A 27,868-nucleotide genomic window follows, 5' to 3' on the forward strand; every position below is an offset into this window, starting at 1 on the left:
CAAAATGTTTTCCAATGAATTCAAAAGTGGAAACCATTGCATATAATTTGCATTATTGTCTGAAACACAATTCAAACAAATCATAGTTACCGGTAATTACATTTGTCATGGAAAATACATTTCTTATCAGTATAATGTCGTGCACATATGGTTTAAACAAAACAATGAATTCAAACTACAAAAATACTTTGGTTTTGCAGAAAATTATTTTTTTGGTGTTTCATGTTACAGTGTTTTAAGATTCCTCTTTCCTGTCACCCTAGGCAAGTTATTAAGGCCAGGGAAAGTTATTCTTGAACTATATCGTTTCCAAATAAAGATTTTTTTACATGAAATTTTAAGCTTGGAAACCCAATTTTGATTGTGGGAAACTGATTTTCATGTTGAACTTTTGCTTACCCTACCGGTACACCTGGTCCATGCTCCCAGTTTTTAATGGAGTCCGAGTTGCTCATTTACTTTTGTTACTTTGTATGTATGGTTTTAGTTACTTTATGTTCTTTGTTGTATATGTCTGTTTTCCATGTCTGGTCTTTGTCCCTGGATTACATTATTTTGATTACCGCTATAACCTTGGCTCCCTTGATTACTCTTTTGCATTGAAAGTTAAAATTTTCAAAATTCCTAGAGGACTGTACTACTTTAAATAATTATAAGCTAACAATAATTAAAAATAACATTCTAAATGGATGTATGGCAACTAACAAAAATGTATAAAACATAAAATCTAAAGCCATCCTTGAATTTCTGAGTTTGGCCAAACAAGACAGGTGGTCAAATGAAATAAGAACTTGAGGTTCACTGGATCAATTAATGGAGATCAAGATACTTCGTACAATCTGGGCCAAGTTGTTCAAAACTTAGTCCGCTGGATAAATATTTATCCACTGGATAACTTGCACAGGTTACACTAGACTTATCCATGTCCTTAATCTTCAATTACTCATCATTTGCAAAATTGGCACTTTCTATCTACTTTTTCTGTATAAGATGAGTCTTTGTAATTGCTGTGCGATTCTTTATCAACATTTATAAAGTGGTCTTTAACCATCATCATTGTTCTGACAAAAATATAATTTTGAAGAGATGTTTATTTTTGTATTGTCACATTGACTGCATTGATCTTTAATTCTTAATATAAATTGTTTTAAATAATGTTCTATTTCAGAATTTCAGAAACCTAAAGTTTTGTTGTAATATATCCTTAACCAAGGATCCCTCTAAGCTTAATACATGTTCCAAATATTTAACACAAGAAATTAAAATTCTACCTTTCATAGGAATTTGTCCCAGTAATTAAGTATTACTGCACAGTTCCTCTGTGGTAAAATTATGTCCACCGATAAATAACTTACATAATATACTTATTTTTTTTATATTTTAACAATTTCATGGATTTTTTTTTCATAGCTACCTGCCACTTCGATTTTAAATATGTACCTAGTCTACTGCATAATCTACAGGAACGCAATTACAGTTATACCCGTGACTACATTGCAATATCGAACGCTCCTTGTTATATTCTCTTTCGGAAGAGTTCTAGACTTATTCTACCAATCGAACAAAACGACTAAAAGATCGAAATGGCGCAACCAGACGAAGGGAGTTTCTACATTGAACTTTGTAAAAATCCAATAAGATTCGACCCAGTGGATAAAGTGACCAATGTATTTTACGATGATGCGAACAAACAGGTAAATTATGGTAATTCAATGGATAATCAATAATGGAAAGGATCACAGACACTGTCACTGACACTGCCACTGCGGCACTGGTCAACATTATTGATATTATGGTCAACACAGATCCTGTCCAGTCACTCTGCTGACTGGCATTGCTGTGGCTGTGTATCATGCTTGTGTTTTGACCTGTACCAGCTACTCCAACAAAATTTATGTGGAGAAAAACAGCAATTTGGCAATTTTTGAAGAACCAATTTAGAATGATTAAGATTTTGTGGTGCATTTGGCTTGTTATGTGTCGTTTTTAATTTTGAATACATATACACTTACTTTATTCAGAGTTTAAAAATAAAACCATGAATACATAGACATTTTAAATTTTGTGTGAAAAAGCTAATTTCTGTGTTTTTGTATGTAATTATCATAACTTAGTCAGTTAGTGGTCAATGTGCAGTAACTCCATATATATATATATATATATATATATAATGAGGAGGAATGACCTGGCCAGCGAAAGCTATATTTTATATAGCCTAGCTTGCCGAGTGGTCTAGGGCACTGGACTTAGTGCAGTCGGTGTTGCCATAGATGTCACAGCGGTACGAGTTCGAGTCCCTCGGAGGGAACGACCAAAAATTTGCTTCGCAAATTTGACACTTCTAACATGGTTGGGAATTTTTCAGACCCTTCTATAAGTTTACGTTATCTTCCCTGTATCACTTTGATCCGATGCAGCAGTGTAGCGAATAGAGTCATCACATTCTGAGACGTTGTATAATATTGATTTGTTGTGACATGCATCATTAATTTGATCCTCTATCCTACATAATAACACCTAGATAAACTGTCCCGTACTACCATAAATCGTGTTCTAAGTTACGGCCCTAGATTAACCTTACAAGGAGGAATGACCTGGCTAGCGAAAGCTATATTTTATATAGTCTAGCTGGCCGAGTGGTCAAGGGCACTGGACTTAGTGGAGACGGTGTTGCCACAGATGTCACAACGGTAAGAGTTCGAGTCCCTCGGAGGGAACGACCAAAAATTTGCTTCGCAAATTTGACAGTCCTAACATGGTTGGGAATTTTTCAGACCCTTTTATAAGTTTTACATTATCTTCCCTGTATCAATTTGATCCGATGGAGCATTGCAGCGAAGAGAGTCGTCGTGATGCAAATTTTTGGTCGTTCCATCGCGGGACTCGAACTTGAACTAACGATGTATTAATATATTAATATGTTATATACATGTTCATACACACTCTGTTTATTTAAGGCACTGAAGAAGGTCATTTGTTGACTGAAAATTTTGCTCATTATATATTTTATTATAGTGTACTAACATCTTTATTGGTATCGTTGTACAATCCTTTAGACTTGTATAATTTTTTTGTTGGTGCTGTATCGTCATGACTTGTCGATCCAATACCCATATTAAGTTTGCTGGTTGGCAGATTCCTTTAGACTTTATATATATTTTATACAAAATTTTTTTTTCCATTGGAGTACTTACTTGTACTAGGTATATTGTAGTCCAATTGGTTCCTGTTTTTGTAGTTTTTGAGATTTGAGAAGCTTTATTGACAAATACGTGGAGCAAAACTGACTGAGAGTTAACCATGATAATATTTCACATCTCTGTCAGTCTCCAACAACCTTTCCATATATTATTACATGCATTGTAATGTTAAAGGTAGTTATATTTAAAGTTGATTTTTGATTGATATAAATATTTACAAGTCTACAATCATATATCATATATGCTCTGGGAAGTTTTAATTTTATGGCCATGGTTGCTGCCTATATACTCTCTTGTAGGATTCGGTGTCCTCATTGGGCAGATAAATCAGAAAATATGTTGAAAACTGAATCCCAAAAGGGATTAGCTGACTGTATTGATTAAAGAAACCCAAGTGCTTGCTAAATGGTCTGAATCTATGTATTTTATTCTTATGGAATCAATTTATTTCAATAACAGGTCTTCACTGTACGCTCCGGTGGTGCAATGGGTGTTGTTGTTAAAGGACCAAAGGATATCAACTCCATGACATTCAGGTATATCGTTATAAGAACATATCTAGAACTACTGGCTAGGTTGGGTTTGAGAAAGAAAGAAAAACAGTGATTGTAACATAAAATGTTAATTTTTTTTTATGATTTGTGCCTTGATGTAGTTATTCATAAACATTTTTTATCTGTAGACCAAAATATTTATACCATCAGCTTGAAAAGTGGGATGTATATACTGGCCATGCTGCCCTTCCATTTGTTGTTAGTGCTTAACTCAAATTTACAACTCCTCTCAAGGCCATTGAGCTATTGCCATCACTTGGCATCCATCGTCGTCGTCATCATTAAAAATTTTTCAAAACTCTTCTCCTCTGACACTGCTTGACCAATTTGAACCAAACTTGCTATGAATGTTCCTTTGGGTATCCTTCATAGAACTGTTGTGGGGATTTTTGATCTGTTAAAAACCTGGCCACCGTTACTAAAAATAGAACATGGGGGCCAGACAGTAGCTTTTCGCATATATCTCCAAAACCGTTAGGTTTAGCTAAATTCTGAAATGGGTAAAAGTGTTCAGCATGATGAGATCTATCTGTGGTCAAATTTTCATTTTAATCTGTTAAGCCATGTTTGAGTTGTTGCCCTTTTTCAATATTTTTTGCTATTTTTTATGTTATTTCTTTCAAAAATCTTCTCTTCTGACACTACTCGACCAATTGGAAAGAAACTTGGTATGAATGTTCCTTAGGGTATCCTGCATAGAACTGATGTGGAGATTTTTGATCTGTGGAAAAACATGGCTGCCATTACTAAAAATAGAACATATGGATCAGACAGTAGTTTTTTGCATATATATCTGCAAAACTGTTAGATTTAGCCAAATTCTTTCAATAGCTGAATGATCCATATTATTAGGACTACAAAAGTCTTCAGGGATTAAGGTGTCAGATGATTCCATGTAAGAGTTATTGCCCTTGAAAAGGAAAAAATGACAGGTTTCCTTTTTTTTTTTTTTTTAGTTTTCAGCTAATATCTTGGAAACTATGTTAGAAATTCCTCTTAAATTTACTGCCCTTGAATGACAGAATTCAAGCAGGTGAGCAATTCAGGCTCCTGGGAGCCTCTTGTTTTACTCAAACATGGTTTTCAGTGTAAAATCCATACTTATGTAATGTCAATGTTAAGCAATGAATTAGTGTATTGAAATGACTTGTCATTACATTTCCAAATGCAGTGTTGAAACACAGTGCCCATAGAGAAATTGCAAGTAAATATTTTTTTTTTCAGAATGGAAAGCAGAGGGGATGTATTATCAATTAAGTTCTCCCCAGACAAAAGAATTCTGGGAGTTCAAAGATCACAAAAATCTGTTGTAAGTAAACCTCAAAGTGTTAACCCTCCAGATACTCTGAGAACATACCATTTTATCATAATTTAACTGGGTCTGTCCTGTCTGTTCCTCCAAATTTCATTCTATATCTCAAATATACTTTTATGGATTTTAGTTATATTTTTGTACAATGCATGTCTTCATAGATGAAAGCTTTCTTTGTTAATGTTTAAGAAATAAATCACAGAAACTCATCATTGTTTTACCATGGACTGAACATTTATGCCACATTATTTTACCCAGAGCAATAGCGAGTATGTCTGTAAGTGATTTTCTAAAACACAACATTTTTTTTTATTAAATTTCAATTTGATGTTCATTCATGCTACTGAAATAAATGAAAATAGCTGATGCACATTGGAATGTTACATGTGTTTGTTTGCATGATTACGGTGGGCAGTAATTTACAACACACACAAGCCATGCCCAATAAGTGGCATGCTGCTCATATAGCAATCAAAAATCAACCACAGTTGTGGTCTCAAAGTCTTTTAAGGATGTCTTAGAATATCTTATTAGAAAGCTTTTGTTTCAGAGCTATTGAACTTTATATGAAACTGGGGGCACAGATCGTGTGCTTTAGTGGAGCTGTTTTTTTTTTTGTAATGTATATTTCTCTGGTCAGTAACAATGAATTAGTCCATGAAAGTTGTATTGTTTTAATAGGTAAACATTTGTTTGCTTTTCTTCTTTGATGTTCATTAAGTTTGTAATTAATTGTTTTAAAATATCAATTAACTTTTCCAGGAGTTTATAAATTTTATGCCTGATGGTCAGACAGATCAGTTGGAATACTCACAGACTTGCAAGGTAAATTCCACTGTATAAAGGGCTTCAAGTTTGAATAATAACTCATTCAATAATTTCCAAACTGTATAGTGGTATGATTTCTGTGTTAACTTTCATTGAATTACTTCTGGTTAATAGATGTGTTAATAAGCCAGAAATATGTGCCATTAACTTATTGTATCCAACTCGCAACTGCTCATGTAAGAGTTGTTTAAGGGGAGATAATCATGAAAAAAGTTTGTAAACATAGCACCTTTTGACATCATTTTATGATATCTTAGTTCCTGATGAAGTAATATCCTCTCAATGTACCAAATGTCTTTCTTCTAGGGAAGATCTACTGTTATAAGTGGTTTTGTTTGGACATCAACAAATGAGATATGCTTCATAACTGACCATGGCATAGAATTTTATCAGGTATTGTTTGTGTATTTGTGCTCACCTTAACCAAACGTTCTCAAAAGAGTTTTTTTTTATTCTTGTATAAAGTTATTTCAGAAAAGCACATAGCTGTTATGAAAATAGCTGGCATAAATTTTTCTGATAAAAATGTATAAAAAATAGTTGTCAAATTTATAGACTGAAATGTAGTTAATTGCCCTGCAAATGCAAATTTGATTTGACATCTTTTTTTAGCTCACCTGGCCAAAGGCCAAGTGAGCAATTGCTATCACTTGGCATCTGTCGTCGTCATTAACAATTTTTCAAAACTCTTCTCCTCTGACACCACTTGACCAATTGGAACCAAACTTGGTATGAATGTTCCTTGGGGTATCCTGCATAGAACACATGTGGGGATTTTTGATTCGTTGAAAACCGTGGCCACTGTTACTAAATATAGACCAGTAGTTTTTTGCATATATCTCCAAAACCGTTAGGTTTAGTCAAATTCTGACGTGAGTGAAAGTGTTCAGCATGATGAGATCTATCTGTGGTCAAATTTTCATTTTAATCTGTGAAGAGTTATTGTCCTTGAAAGATGTAAAATGCATTTTTTTTTTTACAGTTTTCAGCCAATATCTTGAAAACTATACTAGATAGAAAGAAACTTTCAATCGCTGAAATGATCCTTAAGATAGTCCTACTAAAGTCTTGTTGACAGATGAGCGATTCAGGCTCCTGTGAGCCTCTAGTTTTTTTTATTAACAGAATATTCTAAAATAGTCAACTTAAACACAAATCACTTCATTGTCATTTAGGCTTTTTTTTTAATTTAAGTAATTTGCAAATGTTAATGCATCACATTCTGTTTCATAGATAACACCTGAAAGAAGAACTTTAAAATGCCTAAAGACTATAAATACTGGAGTTGTTTGGCATAAATGGCTTGTAAGTTGTACTCATAAGTTAAAAGCATTTAGTTTACTGTTGTTGAATTGAGCAAAAAATAATGGTCTAAAGCAAAAGGTGACCTGATTTCAAATAAAATGTTGTTGAACCTAAGTGTGTGCATGCAGCATAGAGGGATATTGAAGGTTAAATGGATTTTAATTTGATTGGTTAATTATCAAATGTCGTTATTTTACTTTTTACTTTTAATTTGATTTTTTAACCTTTTGTTGCCTGGGCCTTTCAGAGCTTACTTTAAGGTGTGTTGAAGACCTTTTGGCGATCTGTGAACATATTTATTATTTTGTATTAAGGTTATATACCGGTTTATTTGTTGTGTTCCTTTTTTCTATTCTGTAAAAGAGTAAATCACGGAAAATTGCACTGAAGGGAAAATTTTTCGTAGTTTATTTTAAAATTTTGCTGTACTACAATTATCTCTTGTTTATATTGCAGGCAGATAGTAGTCTGCTACTTGTAGCTTCAGGGAATCTCAGCAATACTTTAAATCCATTTTACTTCAGAGTAAGTTCTTCTACTCATAAGCCATAAAATCTTTATTAGATTACAACTGAAAATGTTCCATTAGAATCTGAATTTTTTTTCAAATATATTTTTAGAATCTGGATGCATTAGAAATAATATTCACTGTTAAATTTTTTTAATCCTATCATTAAGGTTGTGTCACACACGCTGATTACAGCGCTATCCAAAAATCCTGGGGGAGAACTCTTATTGTTACAACATAACTTAATGTGTGTTATTTGTGTACTTTAGGTGTGGTCTTGAAAATATGTCTTCATAACAAAGTGAGGATGATTCTTTTATTGGTTTAAATTTCATGTTTTCTAGATAAACCTGTTTGATAAGGCCAACTGAAAGTATTTTCTTGGTTCTGTAGCCCTCCCTAATTTCATTTAAGGGTGCCTCATTAAAATATGTATCACGATTTGGATAAAGTAACACAAAAACTTTCCTCAATCTCTTCTTCTTGCTACAATGAGCAATACAAAAACCACCTTTATCACTATTTTTAGGGGGTGGTTGGGTATTAAGAAGGCAGAGAGAAATGTTCCCTCCTTCATAGGTTTTCATAAAAATGACCGTAGAGCAAAAAAAAAAAAAAAAAAAAAATTTTGAATGACTATAAAACTCTCCAACTCTGACTTGAGGTAAACTATCATGTGTATGGTGTTTTATTTTCAGCTACAACTTCTATGGAATATAGATCTAGTTTAAATCAGTTTATTTAAACCTATGCTGAAAATTTATATGAAAAAAAATACTCTCACTCAGTCTTAGGGAATTGTTCAAAATTGTTTTATTATTTCAGGCTGGATCTGTTATAAAACTTCCAAAGTTTGAAGTTGATTTACCAGTGGTACCAAAACAAACAAAAACATCTTTAATGGAAAGAGATGTTTCTATGGCAACAATGTAGGTGACTGTTTTGTATGTTTTTCATTGATTTATTTTTGTAAACAATAATTTCTGCAGCAGTTTAATTTTTGCTGTTTCTGCATTAAGACCTCAAATGTGAAAATTAAACAAATGTAATTTGATTTGAGAAACAACCATTCGAAACTGTGTGAAAATTGTTTGAGTGCCAAATCCACAACAAACAAAAAATGGCAAAATGTTCCTTGTTTACAGTAGATAGACCTCAGGCAACAGGAAGATTTATCTGTTTTACTTTCTTTTCTTTATATAGATATAACCAACTGTTCATTGTAATTCTAAGGCACCAACCAAGGCCAGGGTCACAGGGTGCTGAAATAGTCTTATATCAGATATCAAGGTGATAATGCTTGTTGGTATACATTTGTACCCTATTAGTATTATTTGGATTTTATTGTATAAAAAGACACACACACACACACACACACACTCACACACACACAAACCCAATTTACTTCAAACATAATAAGTGAACTTCCTGTATGGAGAATTCACTAGATTTAAAAATCTTTCTTTAGTTTTTTTATTGTTTAAATTATATACCGGTAGTACGAAGTATAGAAACTGAAAGTACAAAAAATGATATTATTTTCGTAAAACTGTTTCTATATGGTAATCAAATAAGTCTAAATATTCATGTTTCAGGTGAAAAAATACATGTAATTCTGAGATTATTTTGACTTTTGGAAAATTTTCTGCAGCACAGTGTTGTACTGAGTATATAAAGTAGTAGTTGATTTTACATGAATGGGAAATTTTCCTGAACCCACGAAAACCACGAAAATTGGAACCTCTAAGGATATGTTCTAAGATATGATGGCACAATGTCATTTTCTGTTATGACTTCAATACTTACGACCTTTTTGTTAAATTGAGTCCTGATCTCCAATCAAAATTTCTTCTGATGAGAACACAATAGGTACTAAGTTGATTTTTTATTTAATTAGGGATGCCCCAGCACGGAAAACAGATGTGTTAAGATTGGATATGAGTGGAAGATTTGCTATTAATATCGTAGATAATTTAATTGTGGTTCATCATCAAGCATCAAAGGTAAATCTTATTGTATGTTGTTTGAAGGAATTTATTATATGAATAGCAGCCATTTATCGAATGTGTCCTGTGTAAAAAATATTGATAATTCACACTGTGAAATAAATTTCGTAATTTCACCCGCAGGTTTTCTCCCCCAATACGTCACAACACCAGTAACAATCCACCAGTCACAAAATTTTTAAAACTGTGTTAAAAATATCAATAAATTACAGAGATCATCCATATAAGTAGGAGAATTTCCACTTTGTTATCCTATTGAGAATACTGATTCTTATTCTTCACATTGAATGTGACTTAAAAATGGCTGCATATAGGAGATAGAGTGATGTCTTGTTGGATTGGAGGCAGAATAATGTGTTCGAGTGGAGTGAAGTGCCTCCCTAAGGGTTGTTACATGTGTGAGTTTGCACAATATAAACCTGGCTCAGCATGTCGAACTAATACAAGCAGGGTCTGTTTGATTGGTTGAACATTTTTGTCCTGAAATGCATAAAATATCTGCCAAAGGACATTAAACTCCAATCAATCAATCAATTTACTGGTACTAAATGCATGGGATTTTACACCGTATTTCCTTACATGTATGATAATAATACATTGTTTCTTTTACAGACCTCAGTGATATTTGACATCCAGTTGGAAACAGAAACAGATGGTTTTGCCAAGTATCACTACCCTGTGGTGTCACCATTACCATTAAAGCCTGTCAAAATATTACTTCCATGTAGGTATCTATAAATAGGTCAGTAAGTCTCGTTTTAGTTGCATTTTCAAATTGTTACTACCATGTAGTTATTTATAAATAAGTCTTCAGTCTCATTAATCTAGGCTTCAGATATTATCAGTGATTAGATGTTGTCAAGAAGTAATTTGATTTCTTGCATATGAATGAACCTTATTATAGGGAATGTAATGTGAACATGGGCACTCTTTTTTTTAAAAATTGCTTATCATATCACTACAAACTTGTCTTTAGGAATCACAATGAATGTTCGTCTGTCCATCCGTTAGTCTCTCCGCATATCTTGTAATTGCAACTCATTCTAAACTACACCATTAGTTTTTATAAAGTTTTAGAGGAAGGTCAGACATCATATATATTTGTGCATAAGGATAATTACTGGTATTATCAGATAATCCTAAAAGGGAGTTGATCCAATTTAACTTTTACATCATCAAATTTCACAAGTGCAACTTTTCCAGCACAGTTTAATGTAATTTGATGAAACTATATTTGAAGGTTAGGTACCATTTGTACATTTTGCAAATAGATAGTTATAAGTGGATGTCTGCAAGGGGGATCACTGCAGACATAATAATTTTTGCAGTGTACTAATTATCACTATTTTTGTTGTGGATAGAAAACTGTGAAAATTAATACCCACAAAATTGATTTGAACATTATTTAATGCTAATTATTTTTGGAACCTGCGAGCATAAATATGCATGTTGTTCACTTGACAGAATGTGAGAAAATTAGCAACTGCGAAAAATAAAATGTTTACAGTAATCCAAATTTTTTTTCTTCTGTTTACTCTATACAGTTTGAAGCATGTGAAGTGGGTATCTATTTTATGAGCTTGCTCAGTTTCCCATGTAAAGTTATAAAAGTCATAAGTTTTTCTTAGAATGAACAGGTTAGTTGAAATAGGACTTTTTTTTCACTCTGTGAACTACTAGAATTTGTTTTATTGATAAATTTGATAAAAGTACCAATATCTACATTATATGAATGAATGAATGAATAAATAATTTATTAAAGTGCAACCTGAATTTTTCATGTTCAAATACATAGATTACAGATATATTTTCAGCCAGCCAGATAGGCTTATGAAGCACTGTCATATGTACACATTAAGTTAAGTAGAAAATGAGGGTTCTATAAATTTAACGTCATTTGTTATAGGTGAAATAAGTTTGAATAAGCAAGTCTTTATATAACACCACGTCGTATATCTAAACAGTCTATGATATAGTTTGTAACAATTTTGGAATTATTCGTCAGCAGTTCTTTTAGCGCATCTAAAGGAGAGTCAAAATTTATGGAAGATAGTTGTTGTATAAGTTCATTTCGCCTAATTGCGTAAACAGAGCACAAAAGTAGGAAGTGGTTTTCGTCTTCAATGAGGTTAGAGTTACACACTTTGCAGAATCTACGGTCTAACGGAATATTGCGATAGCGGCCTTGTTCCACTTCTAATGGTAGTGTCCCGCATCGTATTCTGGCAATAACTGATCGCTGTTTCGTAGATAAACAGTTTTTCACATACGCTTCAGTACTAAAATCGGTCTTAAATAGCTTATATGTTCTAAGTTTTGGCATGCCTTGAACTTTTGTATTTCACTCGATTTTGAAATTGTCTATAAGTGTAGTCTTTACTGAGTCAATAATGTACTTTGTCGATATCAAGTCTTGATTGTCTGTATGATTAAGTAAATTTGCCAGACCACTATTGTTCAGAATTGTTTTAACACTATTAAACCATGTATTTTTGTATCGTGCCGAAATCTCAACATCCCAACTAAACACTTTTCGACAAATTCTGAATTCCGGTAAGTTCATAAGTCTACACCACAATCTAATTGCGTTACACTGATTGTTTATATGTACTGGAGTCCATCCAATATCACCTGTTATTGCTGGAATTGGTGAGGTTTTCCCAACACCTAAGAAAGTACGAATAGCCCGATACTGAAGTCTTTCTAATACATCATATCGTTTCAAACCCCAAACGCCTGACGCATAGTCCATTACGGGGATGACAGTATTTTCGTATATCTTTGCGAATGTAGCATAGTCCATGTTACCCATATGAAGATATTTGGAGGTTAACGATCCAAGTGCCCTGCTAGCCGCAACTGAGAGTTCTTTTACAGATATGTTGTAGTCTATATTTTCAGAGACTGTTAAACCAAGATAGCGATATCTATCAACAAAGTCAATTGTTGTATTACCAAGCATTAACGAGAAATCACATCTGTCAGTTGTTGTTTTACTAACATGCATAATCTTTGTTTTATCAATATTCACATGTAAACAGTTTAATTTTGTCCACTCATGTAATTGCTATTTGAATTTTGTTTAATTATATTTTCAGCATTGAGTTTACAGTCAACAGCTACAGAATATAATTGTGAGCTTTGTATCCTTCACATCAATGATTGGTGATGATAATTTTCTTTCAAAGCGTGCAGTTAAAAAGGAATGTATTGCATTCAAGTGGTATCAATCTGGACTTAAAATTCTTCAATAAAATATCTCCCAAGCTTCGTAGTATTACAACCGAAATATTGAGACACGAAAAGCTTCTGATGAAAAAAATAACATTTTAAATAAGATATTGATCATAGCAAATTTCAGATGTAGATGAAAATAATTGAAGAAAATATTTTTTTTACTAATTCTCAGACATTATTTTTTTCCCTCTATTTAGCAGAATTCCTGTACTTCAAATCTGGATTTTAGCGTTATGATACCTTTTTTTGCTGTATAGTCACTTTTGATTTTGCCAATATCCACTTTGTTTGTTGACCTTGTAAAATCATGTCTGAATTCCTTGAAGACATGAATTCACAAATCAGGCTGAAAAAGATTTTATATTCAGAAATTCTAATGGAAAATCTCTATAAGACCAATTGTCTTAAAAACAGCAATTCACATTGATTTCCTTAACAGATTATAGATTCAGCAAACTGGATTGTGTTTCAGCCTAATATAGTAATAGATGCAAAGCTAGGTAAGTTTGTTCCATGTTTTGAGGTACTACATGGAGGGGCCCATGTAATCACATAGTTACCAATATTTATAGTCCCATAATTGTTACTCATTTGCTTTGGTAAGCAGAAGAAGGGTTCTAGATAATCAGATAATTCACTGTTAGGTCTAGTAATCAAATAATCCCTGAGAAACAGCAAAGTAATCACATAATCAAAAACATTTTAAGAATGCTGTTTCTATTGCTTTTTTATACCCCCCGTTTCGTTGTAGATACTTAGTGATTGTGGTGTACTTCCGTCCATTCGTCAATCCCCTGTTCTTTTCTGCAACTCCTCCATGACTGCTGATTGGATGATGAAATTTTTGCATGATGCCATTGTGCATCTCTTATTTTGTTTTTCCATCTGAATGCTTAAATCACTTATGGAGTATGCTGTATGGTTTCTGAAGAGAAAAATGGGGGGTATCAACAAATGTGTTTGCCTACAGTTTTTCTACTGATCCTTTTGCCTTGTAGTTAGGTAGCTATACAATTTCCCAACAGTCTGTCTTTGTGTCACGTCCTTGACACACTTGTTAACATTTTTAAATAAAAATTCTTTGAATGAAACATGGTAAAACCTTAAACTATATATTTTTGTGAGGAATAAACTACTATATATAATACCATATAATACATGTAATGTTTTTAATTGAAAAATGCACAAAACCAATATATTATTGTATGAAAATTTAATTCTTTTTGTTATAAATGTAACTTTCTTAATGATGATATTCATTAAATAGTTTGACTTGATTTTGATGCTTTAGACATCACAAATAAATATACACATACCTCAAACAAATTTTCTGTCTTTTTTATAATTTTTTTAATTCAATATTTTTGTAGAATATTAATTATTTAGCATGGTATGCTACTATAAAAAAACTTTGTAAACAATGAAAAGGAAATACAATTTACATAATAAAAAATTTAAATATTTCTTTTACAAATGGCAGTATTTAAGATACCACTATGGCTGCCATTTAATATTAACATATTAATTTTCGCTATTTTCACGGTGGACAGAAAACTGCAAGAAATTGTACTCACAAAATGTAGACATTTATCTTTTAAGTTTGAATAGCTGTCAATTACATTTATGGTGACCTTAACCTTTGTATTAAACCATCCACCATTGTGTTTGGGTAGCTTGTACTCTACATTTAAGTGATTTACTTGTTTCTGATTGGATAACATTATTCATTTTATTTAAATCTTCTTACGGTAACTAAAACCAATTGTGTACATGTAAAGTGCAGGGGCATCAATTTTGACTAGTTTTAGTATTTTGGCAGAACAATTGTGTCCATGTTAAGTGCAGGTGCATCACTTTAGTCTAGTTTTTGTGTTTTTGGCTGAACAGTTGTGTACATGTAAAGTGCAGTTGCATCACTTTTGTCTAATTTTAGTGTTTTTGGCTTGATAATTGTGTACATGTAAAGTGCAGAGACATCACTTTTGTCTAGTTTTAGTGTTTTTGACTGAACAGTTGTGTACATGTAAAGTGCAGGGGCATTTGTCCAGTTTTTGTGTTTTTGGCTGAACAATTGTGTACATGTAAAGTGCAGTTGCATCACTTTTGTCTGTTTTAGTATTTTTGGCTGGACATATTGTGTACATGTAAAGTGCAGGGGCATCACTTTTGTCTAGTTTTAGTGTTTTTGGCTGGACAATTGTGTACATGTAAAGTGGAAGGGGATCACTTTTGTCTAGTTAAAGTGTTTTTGGCTGAACAATTGTGTCCATGTAAAGGGCAGGGGCACCATTTTTGTTTCATTTATTTTTTAAGTATATAAAATAGTGGAAGAACAGATTGATGATGTGCATTGTCACAGCATGTACAGCAAGTAATATTGTAAAGTTCAAAGAATAGAATTGGTTTTCCTTGTTAGAATGACCATTATCTGATCAAATGTCTTCAAAGGTATTTGTCTGGAGATTAACCATGGAATATAAACTTTCCATTATTTCATAGATATTTTAATCCAAGTTTTACAGAGAACTTAAATCTCACCGTCTATTTTCCAGTAAACTACATAATGAAGTTAAAGTACTGTCATTTGATAAAGGACTAAACCCTGAAGTTAGCTACTGTGAAAGTATTATTGATTTTGAGGTTCCAATTTTCGTGGTTTTCCTGGGTTCGGGAAAATTTCCCATTTGTGTGAATGATAAGAGTTGTCAAATCCACGAATTCAAGAACCTATGAACAGATAGCTTTTCTCCGAACCATGAAAATTGGTATCCACTAATAAAAAGACTTGTACATTATATCATTTGCTGTAATGTCCTTAGTTAATTTGTGAAATCAAGATAATACTAAAAAAATTGAGACTTAGCAGTAATAGGAGAGTAACATAACCTTTATTTCTAACTTAAGTTCACAGAAAATAGTCTTGCTACACATATCCTATCGACTAGAAGTAATTCTTGGTTATCTTTGTTATAATGTACAGCTAAAGGTTGGTTCAACCCATCATATTTACTGAAAAGAACTTCACATTTATCTCCATCTCTTGATATAAGTAAACGTTCTGGTGTAGGTCCATTGATAACCCAATAGGACCTTCTACTATTGTGTTTTCATTGTAAAGGAAGATAACATGGAAGTCAAAATCAAGGATAGTAACTGTGTTCACATCAGGACATGTGTAGCAAATTCTCTCACCATCTGTGTCTATATGTGAATTTACAAAGAGTCTTTTTTTTATTTTTCCGGTTTTTATTTTGATTTTCATTATACCTTTATCAGGTACACAAAAGAAAATACTACCATCATAATGTGTGATTCCTGAGACACAACTCTTAATTTTAAGTGTTTTAAGGACTTTCATACCTATGCTGTCAATATCTATAATAGATATTGTTTGTGATTCAGTATTAAAAACTGTAACTTGGTTTTCATTGATAACTTCTACATCACAAACAATTCCTCTTCCATGGAATATGATTTGAGAACTTGGGAAACAATTGCTTTGAAATATTTTTACTCTTGCATTGTCATAATCAGCAAATACTATGAGTCCACTAGGCAGGAGACAGCAGCCAATAAAGAAACCTTCATCTAATGTAAACTGCTTTTTAAGGATCAGTTGTTTAGAAAATTTTGTCTCAACCATCATCTGAGCTCTGTTTGGCTTGTTCTTTTCTATTTGTGTAGTTTCCTTTTCTCTTGTCACTTCAACATCTATCAGAGATTTCATTCTTAATATGGTGTCCTCTACAAGAATGTGATCGCCTATTTTGATATCTATTTTATCAATTTCACCTTTTTCAAGTAATTGTTGTAGAGTTCCCTCTGAATTTTGAAGTTCCCTTTCTATATGTTTCATTCCAATGAATGCTTGGAAATTAGATGCATGTTGGTAAATGAGTTCCTTCTGTCCCATTATTTCATTTAATTTCTTTTCTTTTGATTCTAGTAGTTTAGTAGTGTTTATGATTTGGCTTGAATATGACTGAATCTAATTCAAACAGTGTTTTGTTTTCAAGTTGTTTTAATTTGTCAATAAGTTTGTTTGTAATTTTAGTTACTTGTGAAAATAGATCTTACTTCTTTCTCTGTAGTCGTTCTAAGTTTTCTTCCCTTGCTTTGATTGCTGTCAAGAAAGTTTGATCTGTTGAAACTTTCTAACACTCTAATGAAAAATTCTGAACAAATCCAGAGATCAAATACATATAGTGGTCTTTTCAAATAGAGAAATCATCTTTGACTGAATTACATTGTCAGACTGGGGGTTTTTTACATGCATGTTTCTGATTTTTCCCCATTTTGCCGGATTCTTAAAAATACTTACACTTAACTTCTTTGGTGTTGATATGTTGATTTTTTATTAAAAGTATTCATGTGCTGACAAATATATGGTGGTTATGTAGGTCCAGACATGTTATCAGGGTGTGTAATTTTATGTGCCACTTTGATAACTTACATAGTTAAATTTTTGAATGCGTTTGTCAGCTGAAAGGTTTGTTGTACTATTGTAAAATTAAATTGAAATATAGACATGCTGAGTTTATAGGTTATTGTCTAAATTACCATGGACACTTTATTTTGTATTTTCTTGTATTTTTAGGATGTTTATGGTATGTTGAGTTAAAACTTGATCCCTTGGTGACTATGATACCAGATAAGGTAAGAAATTGTCAGGCATAAATTATGTCTAAACTGGTTTAATCATTATCAGTTACCAATGAAATGGTTTCTCTTCATTATGCCAAAACCGTTTAATTGTTTTAAGTCATTAATTATTATACCCCTCTCAAACAAAGTTTTGGGGGTATAAAGGTTTCACCCTGATTGCCTGTCTGTCTGTCCAAACTTAGCAGCTTGCAGCATTGTTACAATACTTTGTGGGATGTAATATAACCACATGGAGATACACATACTGTCAAGAATTTATGTTTGGGCAAAAATTGTAGAAATGACAGCTGTTTGACTGCGGCATTTTTCAACAAAACTTAGCCTCAGGTGTTGTCTGCAACTTCTTTTCAAGGACTTGAAGGATTGTTATGAAACTTAATGGGGTGTTAAATTACCATATTGTGGTGTGCATATTGTCAGGAATTTATGTTAAAAGTAAATTTACATTCTGTTATTGTATTGTCAACAGAAAAAGTACTGACTGCTGTTTTAAGTTGGACCTTTAAGAAATGGCAGCAAATTGTGTGTCAAAAGTGCTTAGTATATCTACCATAAAAATTGTATCCAGTAAGTTTGGTATGTCCACACTGGTCCCAAATGTGCAGGGTTCAACAGGATGCAGGGGGTTATAACCTTGTTATGTGTAATGTCGAGTTTTGTCTGCGGGTGTTTGTAAAATGAAAGGAGCTAGGTTTTACAACTTAAACAATATCTCTATCTTTGTTTATTTCAGTGCAAGTTAATGAAGTTCTTGTTACTGCGACAAGATAGTAAATCTGTCATCCTCAAAGTTTGTCGTCAAATGTTGTTACCAGGACAGCAAGCTAATCTGTCTGTCATAGCCAAAGTTTTAGACATGCTCAACAAAGTTTACCAGAGACATTTGGAAAAAGAAGTTCAGGTGTTGGTAAGTGCTTATAGCAATACCAATTCACATAAGGATCTGGCAAAAGCGGAATAGTGTTATATTGACTAAATGGGCCTTGGATAGTTTCATGGTTTCATAAAAAGTCTAAAATTGAGATTTTCCTAAAATTTCTCATTTTTTCCTCAATTTCAAATTTTAAGCTTGCAGATTATTCAAAATTTGAGTTGACAAAATCCTCAGATTGAGAAAATTAATAAAACCGGATCCTGTTGTTCAGAAGTATCATTATATTTACACTGTCCATACTACAGACTGACCTTTTGATTTTGATTCCTCTTTCAAAATTTAAGTACATGTATCTGCATTTTAAAGTCCCCTTTTGAATTTCTAATGTCAATCACCTTTTTTGTCAAAAGTATCAAAGAATCAGCAATGGTAATTGGCATGCAAAATATTATGAAAAGCCTACAAAAACTGAAACGTTCATTCTTTGTAATGTGTAGTGTATACAGTCATCATTATAATGGAACAATGGATTTAACAACTTGGTCTGGAAACATATGGTTTGACTAGCCTAAATTCCTTTATTAGACAAAAAAAATGGATGTTTTCAAAGAATAAAAAATGTTAAAAGATATAATAGAAAAAGGAACAGATATTGTGAAACACAACAAATTTACCATTGTATAATGTTTATAAAAGGAGTAAGTACTAATAGAGATCACCAAAAGGTCTTAGATAGGTGTAAATTCACCTTAAAGTAAGCTCTTAAAGGCCCAAACAACAGAAGTAATAAAATCCAAAATAACTGAGCTATGACACTTCTTCAAAATAAACTCAAAAGTCAAATAATGGCACAAAGGCATGTTTATGACCAACCAAGGATAAAAAGTGGCAGTCCCTCAGTAGCCCATCGCTGCTAGATTTTGAGCTGGGCTACCAAACTTTTGGGTAAAATTTAGCTGAACATAAAGAAAATATTATAAAAAAAAAATATGGTCAAGGCTACCAGCTTGTATTTCCTAATTTTAACATTGCCAACTTTGACTTTAGGGTGAAATCAGTCATTTCTAACTAAGTATCATGCTGCAAGTGCAGCAGACATCTTGAAAAAATAGACAGACATTCAAAATCAACAAAATTAAATCAAGGCAATGAAAAATCACCATAAAATATTGCGTCATTTATGAATTATTTCTTTAAATTTTGAATTTGATCTTGAACTTGATGATATGCTAGCTACCCTATGCCAGCGAACCTAACAATTATGGTAAGGATGTCGAACAATGGTATTCCTGGACTGGTGTTACTGAAATACTTTTTGCATGTAATATGAACAAACATACGTCTGAAAATCAAGTTAACAAAAGAAGACATTGGTCACATATCTGTGTTAACTCTCCTGCTTTCGGCAGGAGCATCCAGATATTTCTGAAAAAATTCAACACTCTCCTGCTTACATGTCCATGTCAAAGCAGAATATTTAGCAGCACTCACAGAGATTTCTCCCATCTTATTTTGTTCTATAAATATTTGTCAAAACTAGTCATAAAAACATATTCCGGGCACACCTCCCACCTTTAACAACTTCCGAATGTCAGCACCTATGGATAGGTGACCAACATAGGGCAACTTGACACTACACTGATACTTCCTATGATTCAATGTTACATACTGTTAGGCAAAAAAAATCCTTTGCATATAAGTGCCTTTCTCATATTTACTTATTTATACTACAGGATATTTTTTTCTATTGAATTGTATTTCACTGCCAGCCAAATAATTTTATATAAATTAAGGCAAAAAAATAATGTCCTTTTCCTGTTACCCTACCTTACCGTCGTTTTTTGTGCCTACCTTAAACATTTATGGCCATTTTGACTCAAGCTGTGTTCAAGTCTAGATTGTTTCCCCATTAACTCAGTGCAAAGTTTTTGAAAAATAAAATAATATCCTGACCTACCTACCTTATTTTGGGGGTTTTTGATTTATCAAAATACCTTATGTCACCGGTTTATGACTGGAACTTCCCTACTGTTTTCAGAACACTACATATAGTCTAAATGTAATTCCTTTTGTATCATTCAATACATCTTTTATAACCTGTAAATATGTTTCTGGCAATTATTCATCTTAATAATATTCTATTATTACTCTAACAAAATTGATAAAATTAAGATCTAGTCTTCAAATGAACTGAGGATATGAGGGACTCCTTTTTGGATTTTTAGTAATAAATTAGCTTTTAGGGAATGAAGTTCTTGCAGTAATGTGCCAAGAAGCATTAAATGTGCTTGTCTTGTTCCATTTAATACAATTATCAGTTAAAATCTCCATCCTATCATCAATATTTTATGATTGATACAGGGAGTGAAGAGCAGTGATTTTAATCAAGCAAAATTGGCAGGAAAATTCGAATTGTCTAGTTTTGAAAGAGTAATCAAGGGAACCAAGATTCTAGTGGTAATCAAAAGAATGTAATCCAGGGACAAAGACCAGACATGTAAAACAAGCATACACAACAAGGAACATAAAGTAACTAAAATAATACAAAGTAGCAAAAGCAAATGAGCAACTCAGACTCCACTAAAAACTGGGAGCATGGACCAGTTGCACCAGTAGGGTAAGCAACTGCTGATTTTCTAGAAACACCCGCTGAGTAATTCCTAAAGAAGTCAAGTCTGGGGGAGTCGAAAGAAGAAAGGAAAACTATGACATGTTGAACAATCAGTTTTCATGGCGCAGATGGATACACTGCAACGATCGACGAGTTCATGATGACGACCATTAAACTTTGGTAGTGATGACTTCAATCTTATAGCAACATAACCCTGTTCCAGAAGCCTACTTGTTAGAAGTCTAGCACAATATAATATCTTAATATGTTGATCAAGGAAATTATTTTCTTAAGCTAAAATTAGTTCCATTTGAGTATAATTACAGTGTAGGATAATACTCTGTTGAAATACTTTTGAATGTGATTGCAAATCAACTTTTGGACAGGTTTAAAAAATTGGGAAAAAGGTGAAACAGAAAAAATTGGTAAATGTGTGTGAAGTTGAATACAGTTTATGTAATGATTACAGTTTTTACTTCAGAAATTGGTAATTGATAAATATATAGTTTATACATGTTTGGAAAAACAGTTCTAAATAATATGGAAAATGCAAATGTATGATTATAGTTTTATTTTACATCATGTAATATTTTGAATTTTCTCAATGCTTCAATTTTCACAAGAATCAAAAAACCCCAGTGCACACAGCACTTTGATTTCTTGTTGGTAGCAGGAAACAAGACTAATAATTTTTTTTTTTGTCCTAACCGCCAGACAATGTTTAGGTCTGGTGAATGCATTTTATTCATTTACTTAAAAAAAACTTTATTTTAATTATCTGTACCCGGTAATTCTATTCAGATAATTTATACCCAAAGTCAATGAGTGTATGATATAATGAAATCACTTTGTTTTCTGTCATCTTATCTGCCTGTCTGTTTGTATTTTTTTGCAGTTATCTTGACTCAAAATAGATGGATTGTTTTCAAATTTTGTGTGTAGCTTTATATAGATTAAGCAATATGCAATTTTTTATTGCTGTTTGATATCAACTTCATGTTTTATGGGACCCATATTTCACTCTAGTGAATGATTGGGTGTATACCTAGCTTAACAACACATGCTACTTCATATTTTTATGTAGTTAGTTTTCATGTTGTTTTCTGCATTTTCATGCACTACTGCTTAACTATCTCCAATGAAAGTTCAACAAATTTTATACTCTGAGAAAATTGATGCAAAATTGCGTATATTTCTTGATATTTTCTAGGCTGGTGAAGTTCCTGTCCCTGATATAATCCAATCACAAGTTATTGTTGACCAGTCAGAAATGTATACACATGTTTTTTCGGAGTTTGAAGACAATAAGGTAGGATTTATTTATAACCTACATTTTTAGTCTGTTATCCCAGGAAAAATAGCAACATATGGTTCTGAAACATATGTTTTCAATTGAAATATAAGAATATGTTAATCTTTCATTAAAAAATTGATAGGAAAACAAATGTTTCCAAGATGATTTTAACCATTGAAGGCATATGTTTTCACTTTGACTGGGACAAAATATACAATTCATGAGTTTTGATGTACAAATATAGATACATTTCCATAGCGGTCCTAAACATATGTTTCCATGAATGCATGTAATAGTTTTGTTCTCAAGATCATGTTACTCTGAACTGGGTCAAAATGAACCACTTGTTTTGAAGGGGGATAAGTTAAAAATAAATGATTTAGGGTTGTCACAGGGATAGCTCCTCCATGTTTTGACTGATTACCTTCAAACTTTGGTGAATGGTTAGTAGCAATAAAATCTTAAATAGGATTGATTATCACAGAAAATGGTCAAGGGGGACCATTTTTTGGACTTAGTTGAAAGTTATTTAGACTTGTCATCATGAAAAGCTTAGATGGGAAAATGGGTCAAGGAGGTATTTTTTTTTTAATGCTTGGCTGGGAATGATTTTCACAGAGATGATGATATTCCTTGGTCAGATTGCTTGTATTGACACATGGGATATTGTGAGTGCGCTCACTTAGATTTTTTAATATTATCAGTTGTTAAACAGAACTATAAATGTATAGTACAATCTGTCCTGGATTTTAATACTAAAGTTTTTCTTGTTTTCTTATACTGTAAAACTGAAAGTCAGTGACATACACAAAAGATCAGTTTAAATATAATGATCAAGATTTTGAGGACTTTTGGCTTCCCAAATAATGACTAAATATAGACTCGCTGCTTTATATGCAAGGCAATACTGGCCAGTATTATCTTTTAAGTTACATTCATGCTAATAAAAAAAAATAGGAGATGTGGTGTGATTGCCAATGAGACAGTCATCCACCAAAAGCAGACATATCACTGACTTCATGAGTTATGTCCCTTACCCTAGGTCTACCTCCTTAACTTCTACAGGTCACCACAGTCTTCTACGATGGGCAAAACCCATACCATAATGCTATTTAATAGGTGCCAAAATAAACAAAGTGAAGCTATTCATAAAAGACAAAAATTGGCCCACTTTGTAGAAAAAAACGTCAAACGAAGAACAAGGTATATAAAAAAAAACTACAGGACTGTAGGTTCATGGTTTGGAATAGGCACATACAGTATGCAGGGGATTAAACATGTTTGTGAGTGCTCAACCCTCCCCAAACGGGGGACAGTGGTGGGAAAATACAACAAAAAAATGAATTATAAAAATATGTTGAATTCAGACTTAACTCTTGAGATCTGTATTTTTTTCTTCTTTTAGGAAATAAAATATAAGTTCAAAGTAGCTGTATTGATTGAATACATCAGGTCTTTAAGCCAGTGTAATATACCTGTTCAGGTAAGTAGAAAAAGATTGATTGATCCAATAATTCATGGTCTTAGGAGAATGTATACATGGTTAAATTTGTCACAGGATTCAATGTTGTGATCATTTGTGTAGTTTATTGTCAATGTTGGACATGACACCAAGAAGAGCTTAAGTAGTTATACATCAAATGGTATGCATTATTAGACTTCAGTAAAAATACAATCAACTTGACTGACTTAAACATTGAAACGCTACGAGTTCGCTAGGAGGTGATCTGAACTCTATTTACTTGAATAAGAACTCTAGTTTGTTGAAACTTACGGTTTCCGTTGTGACCATTCAACAAATTTGTACTGTTTGTCTATATCGTAAATGTATATAGCTTTGATAGAATCAGCTGAAGTTTCTAGTTTTCAAGAATGAGGTCTTTCCCTTGGAAGGAGGTTATGGACCATGAGACTTTAAAAATGCAGACCTGAGTCTCCCAATATCAGTTTCTATTAATATCCTTTGTTATACAGTGAGACCTGTCTAAACCACAACACTTTGAATAATTGAAAAATCTTTTCAAACCAGACACTTTTTTTTAAGTCCCTTTAAATTTTAAAGTCGAAAATGGGTGTGGTTAAGACAAATATTACTGTGGTACATTTTTACAAATTAATTGACATTACTTTTTTTCTTTTTACAGCACTATTTATATGAATTGATCATCAACATATTAGTAAGGAACAACTGTTTTTACCAGCTACATCAGTTTTTACAGTATCATGTTTTAGCAGATTCTAAACCTCTCGCTTGTCTAATGTTGTCCTTAGAACATGTTTATACTCCAGCTCATCAGCTAGCGTTAGATATGTTAAAAGTAAGTGGAGTTTTACTGATTTTTTTTTTTGACACACTCAGTGCTTTTCATTATAAATAATGCATCCTGTTTTTCACTTATTTAAAATCTACGATCTGATTATCTGTCATCATTTAACAACCCTAGTTCTTGTTCTTTGCTGTTGTTGTAAACTTTTCATAAACCTTTTCCTCAAAAACGTAAACAAACAAAAATAAAGCTTTAAATGATGTTATGGGTGTATAACACTGTCTGTCAATTTTTGTTATCTTCCTGATGAAAAGATGAGCGTGAAAATTAGTACCTGCGCAATATTGCTTTTTATCACTTTGAAATGCTTATCATTAATTATTCCCCTAAAATTTATACCCACGAATATGGTCACTTTACAGAATTGTGAATATTAAAACGTTGACAGTAGGCGATAAATTTCTAGAAAATTATTTTGCAAGTGGTATGGACATTGTTAAAGAAATCTGGTTTGCTGTTCATTGATCCACAAACAAACAAATGATAAACTTTCAAGTAAACAATGGTTCCATATTTAACACAAGTAAGGTCCATTTGGGTCCTTATCGAGAAAAAAATGCATTCAACATACATTCAATAAAGAATAACCCTGTTTTTCTTCTTTGTAGTTTTCCTTTAGTCTTTAAACAAATTAAAATATTAATGTGTTGACTTTTCCAGAGAGTTACAACAGCAAATGAAGAAATAATTGAAGTATTATTGTCAAAACACCAGCTACTTCCTGCTATAAGGTATGTAATTAGAGATATCTATGTGTAAACACCAGCTACTTCCTGCTATAAGGTATGTAATTAGAGATGTATATGTGTAAACACCAGCTACTTCCTGCTATAAGGTATGTAATTAGAGATATCTATGTGTAAACACCAGCTACTTCCTGCTATAAAGTATGTAATTAGAGATATCTATGTGTAAACACCAGCTACTTCCTGCTATAAGGTATGTAATTAGAGATATCTATGTGTAAACACCAGCTGCTTCCTGCTATAAGGTATGTAATTAGAGATATCTATGTGTAAACACCAGCTACTTCCTGCTATAAGGTATGTTATTAGAGATATATATGTGTAAACTCAAAACTTAAATGCTTTATGTTTTAAAAACAGATCACACAGGTTTTTTAATTCATGAATTGCCAAAAACTTAAATAATTACTAGTATAAAGAAGTTTGCAAGTTGTCTTAGTAATGTAGAAATTTGTTTGCTATTATGAGTGTTTTATATAAATTTACTGAACTTCAGCATAAAGAACTCATGAAAATATTATACATGTACATGTATAATATCCTAATTACTGTGTATGTGGATGACCTTCAGACTTTTGCAGCTTTTATCATTTAACATTTTAGAACTTACAAGGATGGTTTTACTTGTAAATATTAAAGTAAAACGGTTGAAATTATTTGTTGATGTGCTTAAGCAAAGTATTGGCAGTGTCTGAGACTTATATTATTTTTACGTTCAAGATCCCAAGTTGAACTACTGCTATTTTATTAACATTGTAGCTTGCTTACAGTATTTTAGTTGGTGCTTTGTTGTTTTCAGATTCATAAGAAGTGTAGGTATTATAGATACAGTCTCCGCTAGGAAGTTTCTAGAAGCTGCCATGAACACAGATGATCATATGCTGTTTTATACTGTATTTAAATTTTTTGAACAGAGGAACATCAGATTACGACAGAACCCAAGGTTTCCACCAGGTAACATTACTTTACACTGTGAACAAGCTCAAGTTATTTCCTTAATAGTAAACTCTTCTCTGGTTTATATAATTCTTTCCTTTAAGGTAGATAATCTCAATTTTCAGCTCCAACCATTATATGTACATACTTATCTATTACGTAAGTTTACTTAGGACTTGAAAACCATATATGACAATGACAACATTTGAAAAGAAGCTTTCCCTGATGAATTGTGTTGGTTATCCACTTCTATTTCAAACATCATCAAAATATTATTGGTGGTTAGGGCATTTATGTTCTATGAGCATGTTTTGTTTAATTCTTATTTATCAATATATCACAAGCTTTTTAACTTTTTTTCCGTAAATAAGTTTGGAGAAAATGAGCGAAAAGGAAGAAAACAGAAAATAAATTAGATATGAGACTTAATACTTTTCTAGATTAAGTTGCCTTCTAAGAAGTTCTACTTTATATCTTAGGGTATAGCAAAAATCACCAAGAATGAACACTTTCTTTTTCTTTTTAGGTGAACATTGTGAAGAATATGTGAAACATTTTGAAGGACTGTTTGGTACTGATGCACTTGCTTCATTAATTCCTTGATGTCTTGTGTATTGAATTTGTTAGATATACCTGCAATATTGAGCTCGTGTCTGTATTACTATGACATCATTCAATTTCTTATAATGTGACATGTTGAATTGTTGACCAATTGTTATGTCTGTGATATTGTTTATAATAAATTTAATGCCTTTGAGTCTATTTTGTATTTTTATAAAGAACTAGATTGTATCGTGACAGTAATTATTTGTATTTTTGCTGTATTATAGTAAAACCAGCTTATACTGAACCCTTTTTGAGCTGTAAAACTTGTCCAGTTTTGTCAGGTGTTTGGTTTATCCTGGTTCAGAATACATTTAAACTGATATAAAAAGACTTAAAAAAGTGTCTGGTTTTGAAAAGGTTTCCACTTTAATCAGGGTTTTAGTTTTGACAGGTTTCTCTGTAGTAATGTTTTTTCTTGTTTTTACCATTAGCCAAACATGAAGTTTCATGCATTGTCTACTATACATACTCCTACTTCTACAGGAAGTTGATATCAAAGAGCAACCATAATTGTTTACAACATATGCTCCATCTATATGAAGCCACACACCAAATTTGAAATTAATCCTTCCATTGGGAGCTGAGGTAATTGCGATGAAAATTTGGTCTGACTGACGGACCATTAAGATGATTATAATATACTACCCACTCGTTGAGGGGGGGATGATAAATAGACCACTATGCTGAATACTAGGTGTCTTTCAATTGTGCAACTCTTGTCGATTAACAACAAATGTGTGTTCCATTATTGATCCATACAAGGTTTGTTACTAGACAAAAGTAGAATTTGTGAAAGTTGCTTTAATATGGAGTAACGAAAAACAAAATACATTATGTGCTCCATATGTAAAAATACTTT

General features: G+C 32.4%; 1 protein-coding gene across 1 annotated transcript; it reads left to right on the forward strand.

Annotated features, from left to right (window-relative positions):
• The first annotated feature begins 1,545 nt into the window (after positions 1-1,545).
• LOC148628664 (regulator of MON1-CCZ1 complex-like) lies at positions 1,546-27,161 on the forward strand. Its single transcript, XM_088591995.1, has 21 exons — positions 1,546-1,694; positions 3,660-3,736; positions 4,979-5,063; positions 5,829-5,891; positions 6,201-6,287; positions 7,128-7,199; positions 7,656-7,724; positions 8,533-8,636; positions 8,911-8,997; positions 9,605-9,710; positions 10,326-10,437; positions 12,812-12,856; positions 13,397-13,450; positions 17,548-17,606; positions 18,349-18,522; positions 22,311-22,409; positions 23,800-23,877; positions 24,539-24,712; positions 25,382-25,452; positions 26,267-26,421; positions 26,930-27,161. Exons 1-21 carry the CDS (start codon positions 1,584-1,586, stop codon positions 27,004-27,006), a joined length of 1,959 nt encoding a protein of 652 aa, XP_088448121.1. The 5' UTR covers positions 1,546-1,583; the 3' UTR covers positions 27,007-27,161.
• Positions 27,162-27,868: the final 707 nt, after the last annotated feature.

This window comes from Perna viridis, chromosome 1 (assembly GCF_037379345.1).
Source record: "Perna viridis isolate PV_CMFRI_1.1 ecotype Kerala chromosome 1, ASM3737934v1, whole genome shotgun sequence".
Lineage (NCBI taxonomy): Eukaryota > Metazoa > Mollusca > Bivalvia > Mytilida > Mytilidae > Perna > Perna viridis.